Source organism: Podarcis bocagei (genome assembly GCF_964188305.1).
Source record: "Podarcis bocagei genome assembly, chromosome: 7".
Taxonomy (NCBI): domain Eukaryota; kingdom Metazoa; phylum Chordata; class Lepidosauria; order Squamata; family Lacertidae; genus Podarcis; species Podarcis bocagei.
In genome coordinates this window covers 84309193-84330296 of record NC_138132.1, presented here as the reverse complement: position 1 = coordinate 84330296, position 21104 = coordinate 84309193, and the positions used below count along the sequence as shown (strand labels likewise).

Below are 21104 nucleotides of genomic sequence, written 5' to 3'. Positions count from 1 at the left end.
GGTATATAAATTGCTTACATAACAACACACACAGATGATTTATTTATCTGTGTAAAAAAATGTTTCTTCCCAGGAAGAAAAGAAGTTTACAAAGACTGTGCTGAGGAAAGTCCAGAACAGTTACCAACATGCGATACAGGAAATGGCAGAACTACTGAAAAAGAGACTTGATACCATCAAAACTCTAAAGGTTTAAGGAAGTGTGTCCTGGGTGCCAAGGGTCAAGATTGAAATGCCAACAACAGACAAGAAACAGCATCTGCCACCATCCCTTCAACGTTAAAAATCTGGAACTTCCTCATAAATGCATGAAGGACTTTTGATCGTAAAAATAGTTTTTTTTATGTATTAAAAAGATATATTCAAGCTGATTAAATTATTGTACATAAAAACCAGAAGCAGGGACCCTTGTCCGTCAGGGTTAGACCACTTTTTTATACATGTTCATAAGCATATTGTAACAGAGGCAAAAAGCCCTAACCTGTTTTCACTTCCCTTTGTGGGGAGAGGGGGGCATTCTCCAGAAGCTCTCTGGGGGCTTGAAGTCTTTAGAAGCAGCAATAGAAATCCAGTGTAAAGCATATTTCAAAGGAGTTTGTATTTTTTTCCATCACACAATGCAGCATTTATAGTTTTGTGTGCAAGTTTCTTGCCTTAGAAAAGCAGATGTTCAGAGAGCCCAGTGCTCCACTGTGTAACTTATTGGGTGTTCTTTCTTTCTGCCCGTCCAACACCCCCCCCCCCCGAGAACAGTTGTACGACTGCTTGGTGAACTAATTGGCCCAGGACAGGTGACTCACTCCCCCACTCCCGAACAGTTATTTTTATTCACACCACCAACCTAACAACTGAAGGCACTGCCTGAGTGAGTTGCAACTCGTGTGCCTTTGTGTGTCTTGCTTTCCAGTCCTGCAAGGAAAAACAAAACCAAATCAGAAAAAGTTGGTATCTGCTTAAGTTTGTTCCAAGGTGAAATAATGGCAAAAGAAACATATAAACTTGATTGAAAACTCAACTTTGGCTGCAGCTCAGTGCAAATGGAACTATTGGCTAACGGCTGAAGGTGTGTATATGTAATCTGTTCCATAAACTCAACACACCTATCTTCCTTTGTGTAAAAGATGAATTGCTGAGGTGGTGTCTGTGCCCTTGGATGCTTCATATTAGGTGTACGGGTGCATTTCAAGCAAGTTTATGTGGTGAGAAACAGGATGCATGGTCTGAGTTGTGCTTCCTGTTATTCGTAAATCTCTTAAGATTGATCCTGGGCATCGTTAGGAAATGTGCATTAGATAAATTTTGGATGAGACTCTAGAAAATCAATTTCAAATCCTGTTCATTCTCACCATTCCAAACCTTTCATCTTCTCTAAAACAGCTTTTGGTGAACATTTGTGTAGGTTCCTCTTGGATTTTATTAAATGCATGGAAATCATCATCTGGCCAAAAGAAATGGCTTTCGATAAAGTATGTTGATCTTCCTTTGCAACCAAATACAAGCAAGTGTAGCAGGCTTGATTATCCAGGCACCACCTTGAATATCCCTCCTCCCACTCCTTGTTAATTTGTTCATCATGTTACATGGTACAGGCAGTCCTTGTTTTGTTTGGGGGTACTGTTCCATAAGCCCAGCCCATCCAGCCCCTTGTCATGGCATCTTTATGACATTTTGGGGCTACTTACGGGTTTAGCGATGTGCACTTCGGCACCATCATGCATCATTCAGACGCGCCTAAACTGGGAGTTGCCTCTACCACTAAACTTTTTTCCTATCAAATTATAGCTGTTTCAGAATCAATGGGTACTGAAAATAGGTGGTGTTTTTTTTTTTTTGGCAACAAAGACTTCAGGCTTTGGCAGATACCTGGCTAAAGGAAAAACAGAATCAGATAACAAGGTTTAAATTTTTGAAAGAGCTGGTAGTTTTGGGGGATGGCACATCATTTTTCCTAGAAACAAGTGGGTGAGCCCTTTCTCTTGTGGCCAGTCCACTACGGACTCCTTGTGCAGAATTCTAGGCCCTGTGAACTTTTGTGATTAGCCTATTTCTGCTATTAATTAGGAGGGATCTGAAGACCTTCACCATAAAATTTTCAGGTGTACTTTTAGGAATGATCCACACGGCTTTTATTTCGCCAGTTGTGTTGATGTGTTAGTACATTCTAGCCACTTCAGCCTGCTTAATCACCATTTCGCACAGCTGAGGGGGACCAGTAGATTTTCCGTGGCCATCTTGACATTCCCAGGAGAAGTACCTGCTTCTTCCAGGAACAATCCCCACTCTACCTGCTGAAGGAGGGAAAGCTGTTGTGTGAAACCCACCTTGAATAGTTTGGTAGTGTGATCAACTTGCTCCTCAGAGCAGTGTGTGTGTGTGTGTGTGTGTGTGTGTGTGTGTGTGTGTGTCAGTGTCAGAATGATGTCTACATAAATATGTTTTCTGTCCAGAAACCCCAGCACGATTCTTAGACACCACACAATAAATCAGTCTATTTATTTTAATCTGGAACTGTTCTTCACTCCAGCTACACATGCAATTTAGTGACATACTGAAGTCTAGATTTGCCAGTAGGATCCATTGGAGAATGAAGGCCTTCTGTGCTTGCTTTTGGAAGTGAGGCTTTTAAAAAAAACAAAAACCAGTTACAGCAAGAATCAAATAAGGTTCCAGAGACATTTCACTGGCAGCTCCTAAAAGGAGTCCACCTGCATCAAGACACCTTGATTCCAGGTATTTTCTTTTGTTGGCAGTGCTAGAGGTCACTAAAGACATAAGCAAAAATAATCCTTTTGAGTCCCCACCTTTCTCCATACAGAACAAAAGCAGGGGACAGAACTATGTTAGGCAATGGGGATAACCAAGAAGTATCTCAAAATGGTATGGGTGGTGAATTCTGTTTGCCAAGTTGTGAATGCCTTCGGTTAAGACAATTGTGCTCTTGTGTAACTTGCCTGTTGTGGTGCTGCTTTGTGGCAACATCTTCCTTCTGTGCTGGGCCTGGAACCAATTTCTCCTGAAATCCAGGTGGGGCGGGCGTGTCCATGTGAGTAGCAGCATTGCCCTTTAAAAGAAATGGAAAATCCTACACGTTTGAATTTTTTTCTGAAGCAGCTGTTTGCAAAGCTCTCAGGATCCAATCAAGGAAATACATGCCCTGCTCCTCACTCCTTATGATCAAAATACTCCATTACATAGGAGTTTGTTTGGGGTTTTTCTCTGACAACTACTTATGTATCGGGGGCAGCATCAGATTCCAGCACAATAATCATTTGGGTCCACTACAGGGAGAGAATTTGGCAGAAAAGTTAAATTGTAAGTTTCTGGAGAAACTGATCGTTGTCAACAAAACTCAAGTTCTTAATAAACCAAATGTTTTCGTACCTTCTATAGCAACACACATATATACACACAAACCTCCCTTTCTGAATTTTTGAAATAATGTACTACTGTTTTATCTCATTTTCATGAACTTAAACATGTATAAAAAGAGAGCTACAGACTACTTTTATGCAGTGCTGGGATCACGAGCCAAAATGGTTCTGCAGCTGCTTCCAGCAACCAATTTCTAAAGTTAAAATATTTCATTGTTGTAATCCAGTTACGTTCCTCTTTCTCAAGAAAACTACATCAGCCACCTGTATTGCCCATTTAGCTGGAGGGTGTGTGTATATTTTTAGTAATTTTTAACTTGTTTAAAATTGCATTTATATTTTGCAATTGTTATGTTGAATCATGGAGGAGGGTTTGTCTCTTACTTTGATCTATAAAGGGGATTTCAGTTATATGCAAGAAAGCTTGGAACTTTTTATTCCTTGACTTGTTCTCTGTAATTTATGACTTTGGAAGGTCTGTAAAACACTTAAGCAGCTGACAGAATTTTAAGTGACAAAACTGCTAGCAAATCTGCTTTAAACTGGATGGATTTATAATTTATATATATATAAATATATATATAAAGGTCAGTTTCTTTATAAACAAGTTTTTTCTGCCTTTTTCTTTAAGGGTGTGGGATTATCATTATTTTGCAAAAATATGAAGGATTTCTAGACTGCCAGCCCTGCTTTTTTAATGCTTAGCTACAAAAGAGGCAGATTTGGCCCAGAAAGTTTCAGAGAAAATTATTAAATTTATATCCCACCCTTCCTCTCAAAGGAGCACTATACTCTTTATTTACCTTTGTTTCCCATATTATATTTTAAATTGTAGAGGGACGCGAGTGGCACTGTGGTTTTAATTTAATTTTAAATTGTAATGTGCTGGGGTCTCGTAGGGAAGAGTGGCTTAGGAAATACAGTAGCGTGATTTTCCCTTCAGCTTCACTTGGAATCAGTTTGCACCCACTTGACCAAGGGCTTTGGTAGTAAAAGACAATTCACCTTCAGCATTCTTTCCCCTTATAGATTTTCTAAATCAGATATTTTGGGAGAGCACTGTTGTTTTTAATTCACACTGGATTTGGGTGGCCAGGGATAAGGCAGGATCACATTTATTGACTCCCTGCCCGTTCCCCTCCTGCAGAGCATGAGATTGGCAGCAACTTGCCCAAATCATTTTTTCTTTGCCTCTCCTTGCCTTCCTGCCAATTTTCAAATGGTAAGCAGAGCAGCTTTCTCTGTTCTCCTGCAAACAAAGGATGCTCCTGGCCTAGACCCCTTTATTTTTTCTGCCTTGGGTACCTGGCTGCACCACCGGGGTCTGGGATCAGGGCCGGATTTAGGTTTAGACACAGGTCCAGCACCGAGGGCCTTCTGGCGGTTCCCTCGCTGCAAGAAGCCAAGTTACAGGGAACCAGGCAGAGGGCCTTCTCGGTAGTGGCGCCCGCCCTGTGGAACGCCCTCCCATCAGATGTCAAAGAGAAAAACAACTACCAAACCTTTAGAAGACATCTGAAGGCATCCCTGTTTAGGGAAGCTTTTAATGTTCAATAGGTTATTGTATTTTAGTGTTTTGTTGGAAGCTGCCCAGAGTATTATTATTAATTATTGATGATGCCCTAGGCAACTGAAGGTAATGGGGCCCTTTAGATGTTCAGCTGTCCTTTGTCAACAACAAATTGTCGCTGTTTTTTGTGTTGAATATATGCTTCTGTTTCAGTGTATCTGAAGAAGTGTGCATGCACACGAAAGCTCATACCAAGAACTACCTTAGTTGGTCTTTAAGGTGCTACTGGAAGGAATTTTTTTATTTTGACTATGGCAGACCAACACGGCTACCTATCTGAATATGCTATATGGTCATTTATGGACCTAATAGGTATCTAAAGGTATCTAAAGGTATACCTAATAGGTATCTTTTGCACGTAAAAAAATATGTATTTTATCAAAGTAATTGTTAACTGAAATACAATTAAGTATATTAATAGTGAAATACAATTAAGAAGAAGTATTTTAATAGTGAAATAATTATTAAGCTCTTAACTTAAAATGATTGGGGGCCCATTACTTTCATCATAGGAGCCAACACAACACAAAACACTTGTTGCTGTTTGTAGATTTTTGGGTTTTTTTGTATTTTCTATTTTGGAAATGTACATCCAGTTTCTTTTTCCTTTACATTTTTTGGGAGCCCTAGAGAGAGTGGGGCCCTAAGCTATAGCTTGTTTATCTTATACATGTCTGGGATACAGAGCTGGGCTTGCTTTTCTTGCATTGCAATGACAAGGGGGAAAGGCACTCTGCCATAGCTGTCAACGTTTCCTTTTTTTAAAGGGAAATTCCCTGATTTAAAATAGGATTCCTCGCAAGAAAAGGGAAAAGCTGACAGCTATGCACTCTGTGTGAAATAGTGAGGAGGAATTAAAGAACCTTTTATTGAGGGTGAAAGAGGAGAGCGCAAAATATGGTCTGAAGCTCAACATCAAAAAAACTAAGATCATGGCCACTGGTCCAATCACATGGAAAATAGAAGGGGAAGAAATTGAGGCAGTGAGAGATTTTACTTTCTTGGGCTCCATGATCACAGCAGATGGTGACAGCAGCCACGAAATTAAAAGACGCCTGCTCCTTGGGAGAAAGGCGATGGCAAACCTAGACAGCATCTTAAAAAGCAGAGACATTACCTTTCCAACAAAGGTCCGTATAGTTAAAGCTATGGTTTTCCCAGTAGTGATATATGGAAGTGAGAGCTGGACCATAAAGAAGGCTGATCGCTGAAGAATCGATGCTTTTGAATTATGGTGCTGGAGGAGACTCTTGAGAGTCCCATGGACTGCAAGAAGATCAAACCTATCCATTCTTAAGGAAATCAGCCCTGAGTGCTCACTGGAAGGAAGAAGAAGAAGAGTTTGGATTTGATATCCCGCCTTTCACTCCCTTTAAGGAATCTCAAAGCGGCTAACATTCTCCTTTCCCTTCCTCCCCTACAACAAACACTGTGAGGTGAGTGGGGCTGAGAGACTTCAAGGAAGTGTGACTGGCCCAAGGTCACCCAGCAGCCCAAGGTCACTTCAGGACAGATCGTGAAGCTGAGGCTCCAAGACTTTGGCCACCTCATGAGAAGAGAAGACTCCCTGGAAAAGACCCTGATGTTGGGAAAGATGGAGGGCACAAGGAGAAGGGGACAACAGAGGATGAGATGGTTGGACAGTGTTCTCGAAGCAACCAGCATGAGTTTGACCAAACTGCGGGAGGCAGTGGAAGACAGGAGCGCCTGGCGTGCTCTGGTCCAGGGGGTCACGAAGAGTCGGACACGACTAAACAACTAAACTACTACATGCACTCTGCACATGCTGCTTGAACCTTGCGTTGCAAACGTGGGCCTTCCTTGCTGCCAAACAGAAGACGGGAGAGAAGGCATGAGCAAAGCAACATGGGTCGCCCGGGCTGGATCCTGGGGCAAAGGAAAGCTGTGCCTCTCTGCAACATAGTAAAGGTAAAGGGATCCCTGACCATTAAGTCCAGTCGTGGCCGACTCTGGGGTTGTGGCGCTCATCTCACTTTATTGGCCAAGGGAGCCGGCGTACAGCTTCCGGGTCAAGAGGCCAGCATGAGTAAGCCGCTTCTGGCGAACCAGAGCAGTGCACGGAAACACTGTTTACCTTCCCACCAGAGCGGTACCTATTTATCTACTTGCACTTTGACGTGCTTTTGAACTGCTAGGTTGGCAGGAGCTGGGATCAAGCAACGGGCGCTCACCCCCTCGTGGGGATTCGAACCTCCAACCTTCTGATCGGCAAGTCCTAGGCTCTGTGGTTTAACCCACGCCCCCCCGCCTTAAATGAGACGGCCCTTTGAAGTGCCTGGGAGGGAACTCAGCGATTGGTCACGTGGCCATGCCCAGCAAAGCCCCTCCCTCCCTGTGGAAGCTTCCACATTCGCCCAGAAATGCACCGGGTCGCCATGGCTATGGGGATCCCTCGGCGGAGCGCCCTGCTGCTCCTGTCGCTGCTGCTCTGCTTGGACCTGGAGAGCAGCTGCGCTTTGCACACCAAGGGCGCCCTGCCCCTCGACGCCATCACCTTCTACAAGGTAGAGCAAATTGCCTTTTATTTCGTTTTCTTAAGGGGAGGGATGATGCTGGAAATGACACTTGCATGCTTTTTGGGGGGAGGATGAACTGGGGGGGGGCTTCTGCTCCGATTCCTCCCTCCTCTCGGCGGACATAGGGGCATCTCTCTCAAATCATGCCCAAAATTGCAAATTGCATTTGCAAAAGTCCGGCGTTGCGCGCCCGATTTGCTTCTTGGTTAAAGCGATTTGCCCATCGCGCCTGCTCTCTTGCTTGGGATGGCGCGCCTGAAAAGGGATCAGCTGCGCAACATGCCCCCTCCCCATATTAGTGGGTGGCAGAGGGCATAGTCCAACTCGATTATGGGGGGGAGGGGGCGCGCCCGTTGGCATGAAGCAGGAAAAAGGGGAGGGGGTTTTGGAGAGGACAAAGGCGACCTGGATACAAGCTAGGTGCAGCCATACTAACGAGGATCCCCGCGCATACAGTATTTGCGATAGGTTTTTATTTTTATTGTATTGCTTTTTAGATCCCACTTTTCAGGCAAGGTACGCTCAAGGTGGCATGGGTAGTTCTCCTCCCCCTTTTATCCCCACAGCAACCCTGTGAGGTAGGTTAGGCAGAGAGTGAGAGACTGGCCCAAGGTCACCCAGCGAGCTTCAGGACTGAGTGGAGGATTTGAACCCAGGTCTTAGGCCTGCTTTTTGCACACACTAGCTTGGCATCACATTTTCAGGACACAAAAGGCCTCTGAACACAAGATAAATCTCACCCTGAATTATTTTAGCCCCGCTGCCTTAAATTATGTTATCCGATCATACAGAATCATGCATGTTGATAGCAGTAGATTGCAATATTGATTCAATGGATTGGATTAGATTAAAAATAAAGCCTTTATGCCACTGTTATTATTGATATTCCATTAGTATCCTGTGTTTTTGTTGGGGAACCTGAAGGAGTTATTGTGCCTGTTTTCTTAGAACTAACCTCCACTGTCTTCAGTGGAATTTACTCCTGTGTAACTCCACAAGTATTGCAAGTGGGGCGTTTCACTCCCACTTCTTTCTCTGCCCTTAGTTTCTGATATGCAACCTGCAGTTTAATTGCAAAATTTGTCTCCTTGCTCCACCCAGGTGAGGGAGGTGGCTTCAGACAGTCACCAATCATGGTTGTCCAAGTGGATGCCAAGGGCAGTGCAAACTTGCTTTGCTTTGCAGGGTGAGGAGGGGCACGATTTCTGAATCAGCACCAAGGATTTCTCCCCTGAGCAAAATGAAGTGAGAGTACCCCTGAGAATATGAAGAGGGCTCATTTCTAAGCAAGCATATGGAAGGATCAGTCCTGGAGTGGTGGGTGGAAAATGGGTTCAAGAGAAATTAAGAGTCCCAGCGACTCATTTTGAATACACACACACACACACACAACACACACCCTCCCCATTGTATATTCCTAGCCTCAGAGGTGTACTTCCTCTTGATATGGAGAATTTATTTTCCTGTAATATATAATGCACGGGACGCATATTATAGCATATAATATATAGGGACGTGGGACTTGCTGATCAGAAGGTTGGCGGTTCGATTCCCCGTGACGGGGTGAGCTCCCGTTGCTCGGTCCCTGCTCCTGCCCACCTAGCAGTTCGAAAGCACCTCAAAGTGCAAGTAGATAAATAGGTACCGCTCCGGCGGGAAGGTAAACGGCGTTTCCGTGCGCTGCTCTGGTTCGCCAGAAGCGGCTTCGTCATGCTGGCCACTTGACCCGGAAGCTGTACGCCGGCTCCCTCGGCCAATAAAGTGAGATGAGCGCCGCAACCCCAGAGTCAGCCACGACTGGTCCTAATGGGCAGGGGTCCCTTTACCAGCCAGCAGTAGACCTCTTCTTCCAGCAAAACGTTAAGAACATACAAAGACCCTGCAGGATCAGGTTAATGGCTCATCTAGTCCGTCATCTTGTTCTTGCAGTGGCCAACTAGGTGTCTGGGAAACCGGCAAGGAGCTTCTGATCACAAGAAGCATCTTCCTTTCTGTGCTTTCCAGAAGCTGGTTGTCAGAAGCTTTGCTGCCTCCAGTTGTGGAGCCCAGAGCATAGCCAATTGGCTAGTAGAAGCCATCAGTAGCTCTCTCTTCCATTCAGGTATCTGAAGAAGTGTGCATGCACATGAAAGCTTATACCCAGAACAAACTTCTATAAAGAAATAATAATTTTTTATTTATACCCCGCTCTTCCCGGTTCAGAAAACTGGGCTCAGTGCAGCTAACAACAAATTTAAAACACATAATTGTTGCAACAACAAAAAACAGCATAAAATACAGTATAAAATGTGAATAACAATAAATTCAGAATTCAAAAATCAATTTAGGGGTGAAATCCATCCAATAAACATTAGCTGATCACCAGGGCTACCTGGCTAAATTAGTCCTATTTGGGCCAGCGAGGAGACCTGAGAGAATTAGCTGTGGGATCCCAGAGCGGGTAATCTCATAAAAGGGGAGGGGGAGGGAAGGAAGGGGAATAAAAGATCAGACTAAGTTCAAATTGAAAGCCAGGCGGAATAGCTCTGTCTTAAACTTAGTTGGCCTCTAAGGTGCTACTGGACAATTTTTTAATTTATTCCTCTCTTCCATTAATTTGTCTAATCGTCGAATCATATAATTGTAGAAGGAACCCAGGAATATACATCTGTCCCATGCGGGAATCAAACCTGCAACCATATCAGCACCACACTCTGACCAACTGAGCTACAAACCTCCCCCCCCCGCCCTAAATTACATTTCTGAAAAGAAGTAAGGGGAGGGGAGGTAACCAGAAATGGATTTTTGTGCGTGGAAGGACTGTGAGGTCCGTTCAGTTCTGCCACTCAAAATAAATTCCCGGGCTCATAATTCTGAATGAAAGATCTTTTGCTCCCAGCTCTACTCAATGGGTCTCCTGGGAGTCTAGTTAAAAACAAAGCAGATCCCATGAGCATAGCATCTGTGCACCCCTGCTAGATCATATATGTTAGATTATATGTAGGGGTATTAATGCACCTGTGCTTGACTTCAATTTCAACCAGCTTGAAGAGCTTATTATGCTGAGGAATTGAATGGAAGCTCCAGGGTGCAACAACTTAATAATTTTTGGAAAAGAATTTAGGATTCCTATCTTGCTAGCTGCATTTCCAGAGTACGTTTGCGTGTAGTCATAGCCGCTCAAATTTTATTAGCCTACTGTTAAACACGAAGCACTTCTACAGCAGAGTCCAGGCATTTTGCACTTAATACCTTGCTAAGTCAAAATTAAGCAAGGCTGCCTCAGAGGCGTGGGAACTGGAGCGTCTCCGCCTGAAGCCTGGGAACTGTGCAACTCCAGACAAGTCACATCCTGCACTTTTGTGCCCTGCAGTAGTTCTGTCTGATAAGTGGGGTACAGCAAGAAACCCAACCTCCATGCATTTAAAAAATATTTAAATTATTAAATTTTATTAAATTTTCAATAACGAAGAACACCCTTTGTCCTTTTTTGTTGTTGAATGGGACTATCCCTGGAGAATAGCCTGTTTTAGCCTTCTGTAAAATGAGCTTAGTGACAGCCAACTCTGCAGATTCACATGAGGATTGCACCTTAGAATAGCTTTTTAAATGAGATGCTTGGCGGGTAAAAGGATCATGCTCAGTGGTGGGGCAGCTGCCTTGCATGCAAAAGGCTCCCTGGCCTCTTCAGTTATAAAAGGGGTTTCAGGCGGGCAGCACTCTGGCCTGAGGACATGGAGAACTGCTGCCAGTCTGTGTAGGCAACGCTGGCAAGGTGGACTAATGGCATGGCTCAGTGCATTACTGGAAATGTGGCATATATGCTATTAGTATATAAAGCCAGTAGCAACTGGGGACCAGTTTACCTGTGAGATTGCCTTACAGCATAAATGCCCACTCAGCTACGTTGGTACAGTGGTGCCCCGCAAGACGAATGCCTCGCAAGACGGAAAACTTGCTAGACGAAAGAGTTTTCCGTTTTGGAGGTGCTTCGCAAAACGAATTTCCTATGGGCTTGCTTCGCAAGACGACAATGTCTTGCGAGTTCCTGCTGGTTTTCCCCCTCCCCCCTTTTTCTAAGCCGCTAAGCCGCTTATCAGCTGATCCGATCAGCAGATAAGCCGCTAAAAGCCGCTAATAGCGCTAATCTGCTAATCCTTCAATGAGCTTGCTTTGCAAGACGAAAAAACCGCTAGACGAAGAGAATCACAGAACGGATTCTTTTCGTCTTGCGAGGCACCACTGTATACGGAACTGACACAGGTGCTGCATAATACCTGTATCTGCATTTCTAAGAAATCAGTCTTTAGTATGATAGTCAGCAGCCTAAAACCGCTGCCTGTTGACACCAGATGTCACCTGAAGGAGCATCTCCACCCCCATCATTCAGCCCCGGGACACTGAGGTCCAGCTCCGAGGGCCTTCTGGCGGTTCCCTCCCTGCGAGAAGCAAGGTTACAGGAAACCAGGCAGAGGGCCTTCTCGGTTGTGGCGCCCGCTCTGTGGAACGCCCTCCCATCATGTCAAGGAAATAAACAACTATCTGACTTTTAGAACACATCTGAAGGCTTTTCAGGGAAGCTTTTAACATTTTATGTTTTATTGTGTTTTTAATATTCTGTTGAGAGCTGCCCAGAGTAGCTGGGGAAACCCAGCCAGATGGGCGGGGTATAAATAATAAATTATTGTTATTGTTTAGGCAAATGCACCCACCGATTTAGAACTTTGACATGTTTTAATCTGTTTTTGGCTTATCGTCAATTTAGAAATTCCGAATGTTTTAAACAGCTGCTTTTAACTGTTTTCAACGATAACACAGAATCCTATTAGCTGAAGATATTTTAAGACTGAATTAATTTGTATTTGTAAATTTATATAAGAATACTTACACAATATTGGTTTTTTTTAAAATTTAGGGTTTTCTCCCCCCTATGAATTTCAATTAAGTATGGCTTTTAAAAAAAAGATATTTTAAGATCTAGAGTCAATTGACTAAATTATTTCTGGACGTCTAGGAACTTAGCTAGAGTTGGGGGTCAGCACTGGTGTTTGAGAAGGAGCCACACAGTGCCTCTCTCTTTATAAGTGCATGCTGAATTCCAAAGGACCATTCCCACTCCCCATCAATGACCAGTGGTCAAGGATGATGGGACTTACTGCCCAGTCATTATTGAGGGAGACAGGCAGGGTGGGGATAGGTTCCTTATCCCAGCTGTAAAGGTTGAGTGACCACTGACAGCCTCAGGTTCAGCAGTCAGAATGCCTCAGGTGTTTTGCAGGTGACTTTGGAAACCAGATCGCTTCCAGACACCGCACATTCAGAGCTTTTGTGGTGTTCTCCTTTTAGGTGATCCCGAAGCACAAGTTTGTGCTGGTGAAATTTGACACCCAGTATCCTTATGGAGAAAAGCAGGATGAGTTCAAAAAGGTGGCCGAAAGCTCAGAATCCAGTGACGATTTGTTGGTGGCCGAGGTGGGGATATCAGGTGAGATGCCAATGGCGGACTTGTACACAGAGCATGAGGTCTATTAATTTATCTTTTACTTCTCTTCTTTTTTTAAATGGATGCCAGATTAACTGTTGTATCTCTTAACACTGTGCAAAAGGAGGCAGGGCTTTTTGCTTAGGATAAGCTGATCAGAATGATGCCTTTCCTCCTGAATCTCTGCAAACATCTTTTCCTCCTGGCTGATGCAACATACTGAGTTTAAAGGTAAAGGTACCCCTGCTCGTACGGGCCAGTCTTGACAGACTCTAGGGTTGTGCGCTCATCTCACTCAAGAGGCCGGGGGCCAGCGCTGTCCGAAGACACTTCCGGGTCACGTGGCCAGCTTGACGAAGCTGCTCTGGCGAGGCAGCGCAGCACACGGAACGCCGTTTACCTTCCCACCAGTAAGCGGTCCCTATTTATCTACTTGCACCCAAGGGTGCTTTTGAACTGCTAGGTTGGCAGGCGCTGGGACCAAGCGACAGGAGCGCACCCCGCCGCGGGGATTCGAACCGCCGACCTTTCGATCAGCAAGCCCTAGGCGCCGAGGCTTTTACCCACAGCGCCACCCGTGTCCTCTATACTGAGTTTAGCAGAGCTTTAATTGTATTAACTGGTTGACGTTGCTGAATATTGTGTGTGTGTGAGAGAGAGGGAGAGAGATGGTCTTGTGGATTATTAAGAAATAGGGAGTAAACTCACTATCTGACTAAGATATTGAAATTTTTGTTTTTCGGGGGGAGGGAAAGAATTTGTGTTGAAGATTCTTAGAGGGAGGCAGAAGAGACAGGCATGGCTTTAATTTCCTCTTTCCCCCTGCCATTGCCCAGTCTGCAGGAGAAATTTTTCCTAAGTTCCCCGCTCCCATGCAAATTCCATGCAAATTTTGATTTGAGGAGCAGGGAAACCATGTGAGAGAGAGCTAGTCATTACTGATTTTTATGTTATATGGTGGAGTGAGAAAAGGTGCCACACACAGCCAGAAACACAGTGCTTACCGTATTTTTCGCCCCATAAGACACACCTGACCATAAGATGCACCTAGTTTTTAGAGGGGGAATGCAAGGAAAAAAATTTTTTTTTAAGGGAGCGCTGAGTAGAGTCTGTATGCATCCCAGGCTCTACTTAGCGTTCCCTTTCATGAGCTGCGTGGAGCGTGTGGGTGGCGCTTGCAGGCTTTTCCCCAGGAGGGAGAAGGGCAGCTCCGCGCGGCTCATGAAAGGGAGCGTGGCTCTTGGGGGCTTTTGTGGGAGGTGGGGGAAGGGACTGAGGGGCTGCCCTCTGTCGCTTCCCCCACCTCCCACAAAAGCCCCCAAGAGCTGCGCGCTCTTTAAAGGGAGCACGGCTCTTGCGGGCTTTTCTACAAGGTGGGAGAATTCCCCCACCTCCCGCAAAAGCCAGCAAGAGCCCTTCTCCCTCCTCGGGGAAAAGCCCGCAAGAGCCGTGGAGCATGTGTGCGACTCTTGGGGGCTTTTCCCCGAGGAGGGAGAAGGGACTGACGGGGGGGGGAGCCCCCAAGAGCTGTACACACGCTAGGCACGGCTCTTTAAAGAGCACGCGGCTCTTGCGGGCTTTTCTACGAGGTTGGGGAATTCCCCCACCTCCTGCAAAAGCCAGCAAGAGCCGCGCGCTCTTTAAGGGAGCGCTGCTTTTGCGGGCTTTTCTATGAGGTGGGAGAAGGACAGCCCGTCAGTGACAGGCTGCCCTTCTCCCTCCTCGGGGAAAACCCCGCAAGAGCCGCGCGGAGCATGTGTTTGGCTCTTGGGGGCTTTTCCCGCCTGCCTCCCGCCTGCATTCGCTCCATAAGACGCACGCACATTTCCCCTTACTTTTTAGGAGAGAAAAAGTGCGTCTTATGGAGCGAAAAATACGGTGCTTCATTATTTCTAAACTTGCTTTTTTTGTGATGGGGTGGACGAACTTGGACCTTTAGAGAAACAGGGGACTTGGTTGCAGGGAGGTGAAAGCAGCTTGCAAAAACGGTGGGCACTCTCATTCCATTTACCTGCTCCTTATCAGAGAGGAAGAAAATGTAGCAGCGTAATAATAATAATAATAATAATAATAATAATAATAATAATAATAATTTATTATTTATACCCCGCCCATCTGGCTGGGCCTCCCCAGCCACTCTGGGCGGCTTCCATAAAAACCAAAAAGACAGTAAAATGTCACACGTAAGAGGTTCGCTGCTGGATCAGGCCGTCTAGCTCAGCATCCTGTTCTCAAAGTGGCCAGCTTGATGCCTCAATGGGAAACCCGCAAGCAGGATCCGAGCACCAGCAGTTCTCAGCAGCTGGTAGTCAAGTGCATGATGCAGATGACAGCGGAGGTACAACACATTCCATAGAATTTGTTGTGTCTCCTGCTGGTTTGCAAGTTGCTGATTGCATTTTGCTTTTTGCAAAATTATTCGTGTTTACTGCACCAATGAATCGCAGGAAACCCTCTGTGTGTGTGTTTGCTTAAAAAGACCTGGGATGGGGAGAGAGAGAGAGGTTGCAAGGCTTGCAATGTGTTCAGTTATGAGGTATGGGGTATTATGAGCAAGCACCCCATGCATAAGACTGGTGTGTGTGTATGTGTGTGTGTCTGTGCATGCTCCTTTCTGCATCATCACTTTGCCTGGGAATGTGCAAGGCATGTTGCGTGACAAGTGCTGTTTGCCAGCCTCACACAGGTGTCTCCTAAGCACACACACAACCCCTTTCCGTTTTGCTATGAAAATGGGAGAAGCCTTTACCGGCCAAAGGGAATCTCTGATTTTACGCAAGTGAGCAGTGATCTCCCATTGCAAGCAGGGGGGTTCTGATACGAGATTCTCCCTTCTACAGGGGACAGGCTTTCCCTACTGGCTAGATGGGTCTTTACCATGTGTTCACTGGTCAGGATTTTAGCATTTTATTAAACGTATTTGGTTTTGTGTTGTGTGGTTTTATCTGTTTTTAATTATTTTATGTGTGAATCGCCCTGAGACAGTGGTTTAGAAGGCGATTAAGGAATTAATTGTAATAATAATATGGTGCTTCCCCAGAATAGAGATCCCCATTAAGTTAAGTTAGGCCTAAACGGCCTCGGTCCTGTATACCTGAAGGAGCATCTCCACCCCCATCGTTCAGCCCGGACATTGAGATCCAGCGCCGAGGGCCTTCTGGCGGTTCCCTCATTGCAAGAAGTGAGGTTACAGGGAACCAGACAGAGAGCCTTCTTGGTAGTTGCGCCTGCCCTGTGGAACACCCTCCCTTCAGATGTGAAGGAAATAAGTAGCTATCTTATCTTTAAAAGACATCTGAAGGCAGCCCTGTTTAGGGAGGTTTTGAATATTTACTGTTTTGTTTTTAACACTCGATTGGAAGCCGCCCAGAGTGGCTGGGGAAGCTCAGCCAAATGGGCGGGGTATAAATAATAAAATATTATTATTATTATTATTATTATTATTATTATTATTATTATTATTATTATTATTAAGTGGCGCTTACTTCTGTGTGGGTATAGGACTCAGCTCCTCTGTCCCGAGTCTAGAACATTTCAAAATGAAAAACGATATAGTCCAGATTTAGACACTTTAAAAACCCACAGGTTTCAGTGAGAAAGACTAGTACGTGTTTATTCACTGAAACCAGGGCGGTTAAACCGCAGCTCTCCAGATGTTGCTGAACAACACTTAACAATCTTGATCGTGGACTATACTGGCAGTGGCCCAGCTGTCTGGGAACATGTTGCGTGAGTTTTTGGGTTTCCCATTGGGCATTGTAGGATTGCAGCCATAGCCTTAGGCAGCCATAGCCCCATTTTCAAGTCCTACTGTTTTATTATCGGTCTTCTGTTCGCAGATTATGGTGACAAGCTGAACATGGAACTGGGGGAGAAGTACAAGCTTGATAAAGACGCTTACCCGGTTTTTTACCTGTTCCAAGATGGCGACCTGGACAACCCTTTGCCTTACCCTGGGCAGGTCAAAGCGAGCTCCCTGCAGCGCTGGCTGAAGAGCCGGGGAATCTACATGGGGATGCCGGGGTGCCTGAAGGAGTTCGACACCTTGGCCAGCAAATTTGTGAGGGCCACGGAAGAGCTGGAGCGTCAAGCCCTCCTGGAAGAAGGGCGGAAACTCCTGGCCAGGGCGAAGGAGACAGAGCAGAAGTCCTCGGAGCAGTACGTCAAGGTCATGAGCAAAATCCTCGCCCAGGGGGACCAGTTTGCTGCCAGCGAAGTCTCCCGGATCAGCAAGCTCATTGAGGAGAACAAGATGAGCGAGGGCAAGAAGGAGGAACTCCAGAAGCGGTTGAACATCCTTGCTTCCTTCCAGAAGAAGACCAAGGAGGAGAAGGAGGAACTTTGACATGCTAGAAATGGCGTGCTCTGTGGAATCTTAAGTGGGTCGAGGTCCCCATCTGGTGCTCCTTCATGCAAGCAAAAAAGCCCCGCTCTCTTTTAACAAATTCCCCTCATAGAGAAGCTTCCCACATACACACATGCACACCCTTTTAAAACTTTTATTTTGAACGAAAGGCATCCCTTAGGTGCCACTCAGAACAGTATGGAGACTGCCATCGTTCCCAGCGCTGTTGAGAGAATTGCAGGTAGAAGATCCGTTAATCCTTTGTTTCAAAAGGCAAAAAAATAAATAATTTTCCTTCCCCTTTTCTCCTCCTCTAAGAAAAAGGCTTCTCCTCACAGGTGTTGTCCATGCCAGTCGTGTTTCCAAGATGGCCGCCCTCAGGCTTCTTCATCACTGGTGGGGTTTTCAAAATGGCTGCACTTGGAACACGAGGTGACCGGTTGTCATTGCTTGAATTCTCAAGGTGCAGCCAATCCTGGCCCCACCAGGCTGTAACGCCGTGGACCGTGCCAGCTGGCCCACAACCAAAAGAGAAGGCTTATTGAGTCACTGGGTGGGGAAAGTTGCCAGATATTCATGGCGGGCTGCAGTCAGCGTGGTGAGCTCAAAATGGCCGCCCTCAGAATGGTGCTTGGTGTTCTGGCGGGCAATGGAAGAAGATGGCCGCCCTCCCTGTTTTTGTGTGATCTGTGCTGAGGAATTCAACCATCCAAGCAAGCAGAGGGTGGAATCATTTGTGTGTGTGTGTGTTTTTGGGAGCCCGGGTTTGGCCAGAGCAAAACATGCATTTGAGATGGGGAGGCAAAAATGGCGTTCGTCTCTTTACTGACCAGTATTTGCAAAAAATGTTTTTTGGAGGGGAATTACATGGGTACTTAATTTGCTAATAAAGATTATTGGGCGGAAAATTCACAGTCGGGTTATTATTTCCCTCCCATTTCTTGCTGCTTTTGTCAACAAGATTAGTGTTGCCCTCTGTACTGAGCGAAAGAAAATGGAGCTCTCATTCAATCTGAACTCTTGCTCAGAGTAGTTTGCTATTTGTGAGAACTGATTGTGGAAGTTGGCACTTCAATATGGTTGATTTTCCTCCTTTTTTGTTTTAAATAAACTTTTAAGTGTTTGAGAACAAACTGCCCGAGGTGGGAATGCTGAAATTGGAGTTCATGTTCTTCCCTTTATTAAAACCAGCAACAATGGGGGTGGCAGTTTGGATTGGGGCCGTGAGAGAGCGAGGCAAAAGGTTAGACCCTCTCCCCTGTGCTGTGCTGCAGCCTAATTCAAATCAAGCATGCAAATCTGCAGCTGCTTTTTTTTTTTTAGATTGGGACTTCTGGTTGGGGAATCTCCCATGTGCTGTCCCTAGCTTGGCCCTCTGTGTAGCAGGGGAAACCTTCGGACACCACCCTACTAATGTCTGGAGACCCGACTCGAGAGCCCTGATCTCCAGTCCTCTTCAGTTTCACCAAGCTTCAGAGCCGATCCGTACCATCATATGATCTAGAAACTTGTGTGTGTTTTTGGTGACGCTGAAATCTTTGCCCAAAAGCAGATCCCCACACATAAACAATATGTGTCCACCTCACTCTCAGTGGGGAGAACTGGGTTAGCAGGGGGCTGAACTGCCTCACTTGCCCAATTCCTTTTGATTGCCCCCTGGAGTTCCTCCTTAAGGATGTAACTGGCCGTCGCTGCCTCCTGTGGGAGAGAGTTCCACAGGCCAGCTATGCGCTGTTTGAAGAAGTACATCCTTTTAGCTGGCCGCGTCTACTAGCCATGATGGCTGTACTGCTGAAAGCAGAAGGAGGGGAGAGTTGCTGTCAGGGCCAGCCCACCCCTTAGGCAAGGTGAGGCAGCAGGATCCACACGGGCAGCAGATCTGGCCTCCCAAGGAATGCATTGCCCGCTGCCACCGCTGCCAGTGGCAGCAACGGCTGTGGCACGCTGCTTGAAGGCGTTTTGTGGCTTGCCTCAGTTGCCAAAATGTCTTGAGCTGGCCCTGGTTGTTGTGGTTGAAGCCTGCTTGGGAGCTGTGCTTTTCTTTAAAAATTAAATACTTTTGACAAGAAAACAGCCCTTGGGCTAGGAAAGGATAGCTGCTCCTGTTTCAGGAGACTGAACTGGAGGGACGCTTGTCCAAACAGACAAAAGACTTGTGTCGACTGCTGGTTCTTCCTGGTTCAAAGGTGCTCAAGAAGGGTAATGAGTCTGTGGAAAAAGTAACAGATCTGATTGACAGCCTGAAATTGTCCCCCTGCCCCAAGTGACTGGGCCAAAGCAGCAGGGCTTCTCCTTTTTAGTGTTCATTTTCCACTGAAGGATACTGGCTCATTTCAAGAAGACACAGAAGACTTGATCACTCAAGTGGAGTCACAGGTGCCTGTTTTGATGAGAGAGCGGTGAATCCAGGTTGGCACATCTCTCTCTGCTGCCCTTTCATTGAGTTCTTTGTAAGTTTGCAAAGCCTGGATTTTATTTGTGATGTTCTGAAATAACAAGTACCGTATGTTCTGGTGTATAAGACGACTTTTGAACCCCGGAAAATCATCTCCAAAGTCGGGAGCCAGTGTGGTGTAGTGGTTAAGAGCGGTAGTCACGTAATCTGGGAAACCGAGTTCGTGTCTCCGCTCCTCCACATGCAGCTGCTGGGTGACCTTGGGCCAGTCACACTTCTGAAGTCTCTCAGCCCCACTCACCTCACAGAGTGTTTGTTGTGGGGGAGGAAGGGAAAGGAGAATGTTAGCCGCTTTGAGACTCCTGAAGGGGAGTGAAAGGCGGGATATCAAATCCAAACTCTTCTTCTTCTTCTTCTTATAGGCCGGGTATGGTTGTGGCAGGCGGCGGCGACTGGCTTGGAACGGTGACGGGCAAAAGGATGGTAAGAGCCGTCCCCCACCTCCATCCCTGGCCACCTTCGAAGCAGCAGCAACCGCGGCAGCCTCCCCTTCCAACGGTGAGGTGGTGCGCGGCTTCAGCCAGGGCTCCGGGGAGCTGGGCATCCCCACAACTGCCAGAACTACCAGCCGGTGAGCGCACCGCTTTGCTGAATGGCCGATCGGGGCTCGCTCGCCTCGCCTCGGGCTGCTGCTGCGACGGCAGAGGCAGTGGAGGGGTGCGCGCTCTGCCCCTGGCGGCGCTTGGCGGGCTTTAGGTTGGGGGGCTGCCTCTAGTTGGCTGCAGGTGGTATTATACAGTGAGTATATCCCAAACTCTATATTTTAACAGGAAAAACTGGTCGTCTTATATGCCCAGTTGTCTTATGGGCCGGGAAATACGGCATTAGGAAAATTTTCCCTTCGGTACTTCCTTGCAATTATAAATATTTTTGATTTTCAAAAAATACACTCGCAATAATAGGAAGCAGAGAGCAGGACTATAGGGGCAGGTCTCATATAGTTGGGAATGGTGCTTTTTTTGTTTTAACTTGTTTTTACCGGGTTTTGAAAAGGGGAAAAAAATCCCAAATCAGTATTTCCCTTTAATTCTTAAGAAACAGTTAAGCAGAGGTGCCTGCCTAAAAAGACCCAGTGTGTTCCCTTAGCTTTCTTTGAACCTGGGCTAAGATTGGTGTACAGTAGTACCTCGGGTTAAGTACTTAATTCGTTACGGAGGTCCGTTCTTAACCTGAAACTGTTCTTAACCTGAAGCACTACTTTAGCTTATGGGGCCTCCTGCTGCCGCCACGCCGCCGGAGCACGATTTCTGTTCTCATCCTGAAGCAAAGTTCTTACCTGAAGCACTATTTCTGGGTTAGCGGAGTCTGTAACCTGAAGCGTATGTGTCAGGGGTTCAGGAGCAGAGGCAAGGGCAAGGGAGGAAA

The 21104-nt window shown here is 46.1% G+C and overlaps 2 protein-coding genes across 3 annotated transcripts in view; both read left to right on the top strand.

Moving 5' to 3' along the window:
• The window catches only part of NAA25 (N-alpha-acetyltransferase 25, NatB auxiliary subunit), a 40438-nt gene extending 40072 nt beyond the window's left edge, over positions 1–366 (top strand). For both annotated transcript variants that reach the window (XM_081202976.1, XM_081202975.1), the window contains exon 24: positions 74–366. In XM_081202976.1, coding sequence (XP_081059102.1) covers positions 74–196 — 123 coding nt within the window. In that variant the 3' untranslated portion in view covers positions 197–366. The remainder of the gene's footprint in view (positions 1–73) is intronic.
• A 6924-nt stretch (positions 367–7290) lies between these two features.
• On the top strand, positions 7291–18196 carry ERP29 (endoplasmic reticulum protein 29). Its single transcript, XM_081203242.1, has 3 exons — positions 7291–7466; positions 12804–12942; positions 16779–18196. The coding sequence occupies exons 1-3, from the start codon at positions 7323–7325 to the stop codon at positions 17282–17284; spliced, it is 789 nt and encodes a 262-aa protein (XP_081059368.1). The 5' UTR covers positions 7291–7322; the 3' UTR covers positions 17285–18196.
• Positions 18197–21104: the final 2908 nt, after the last annotated feature.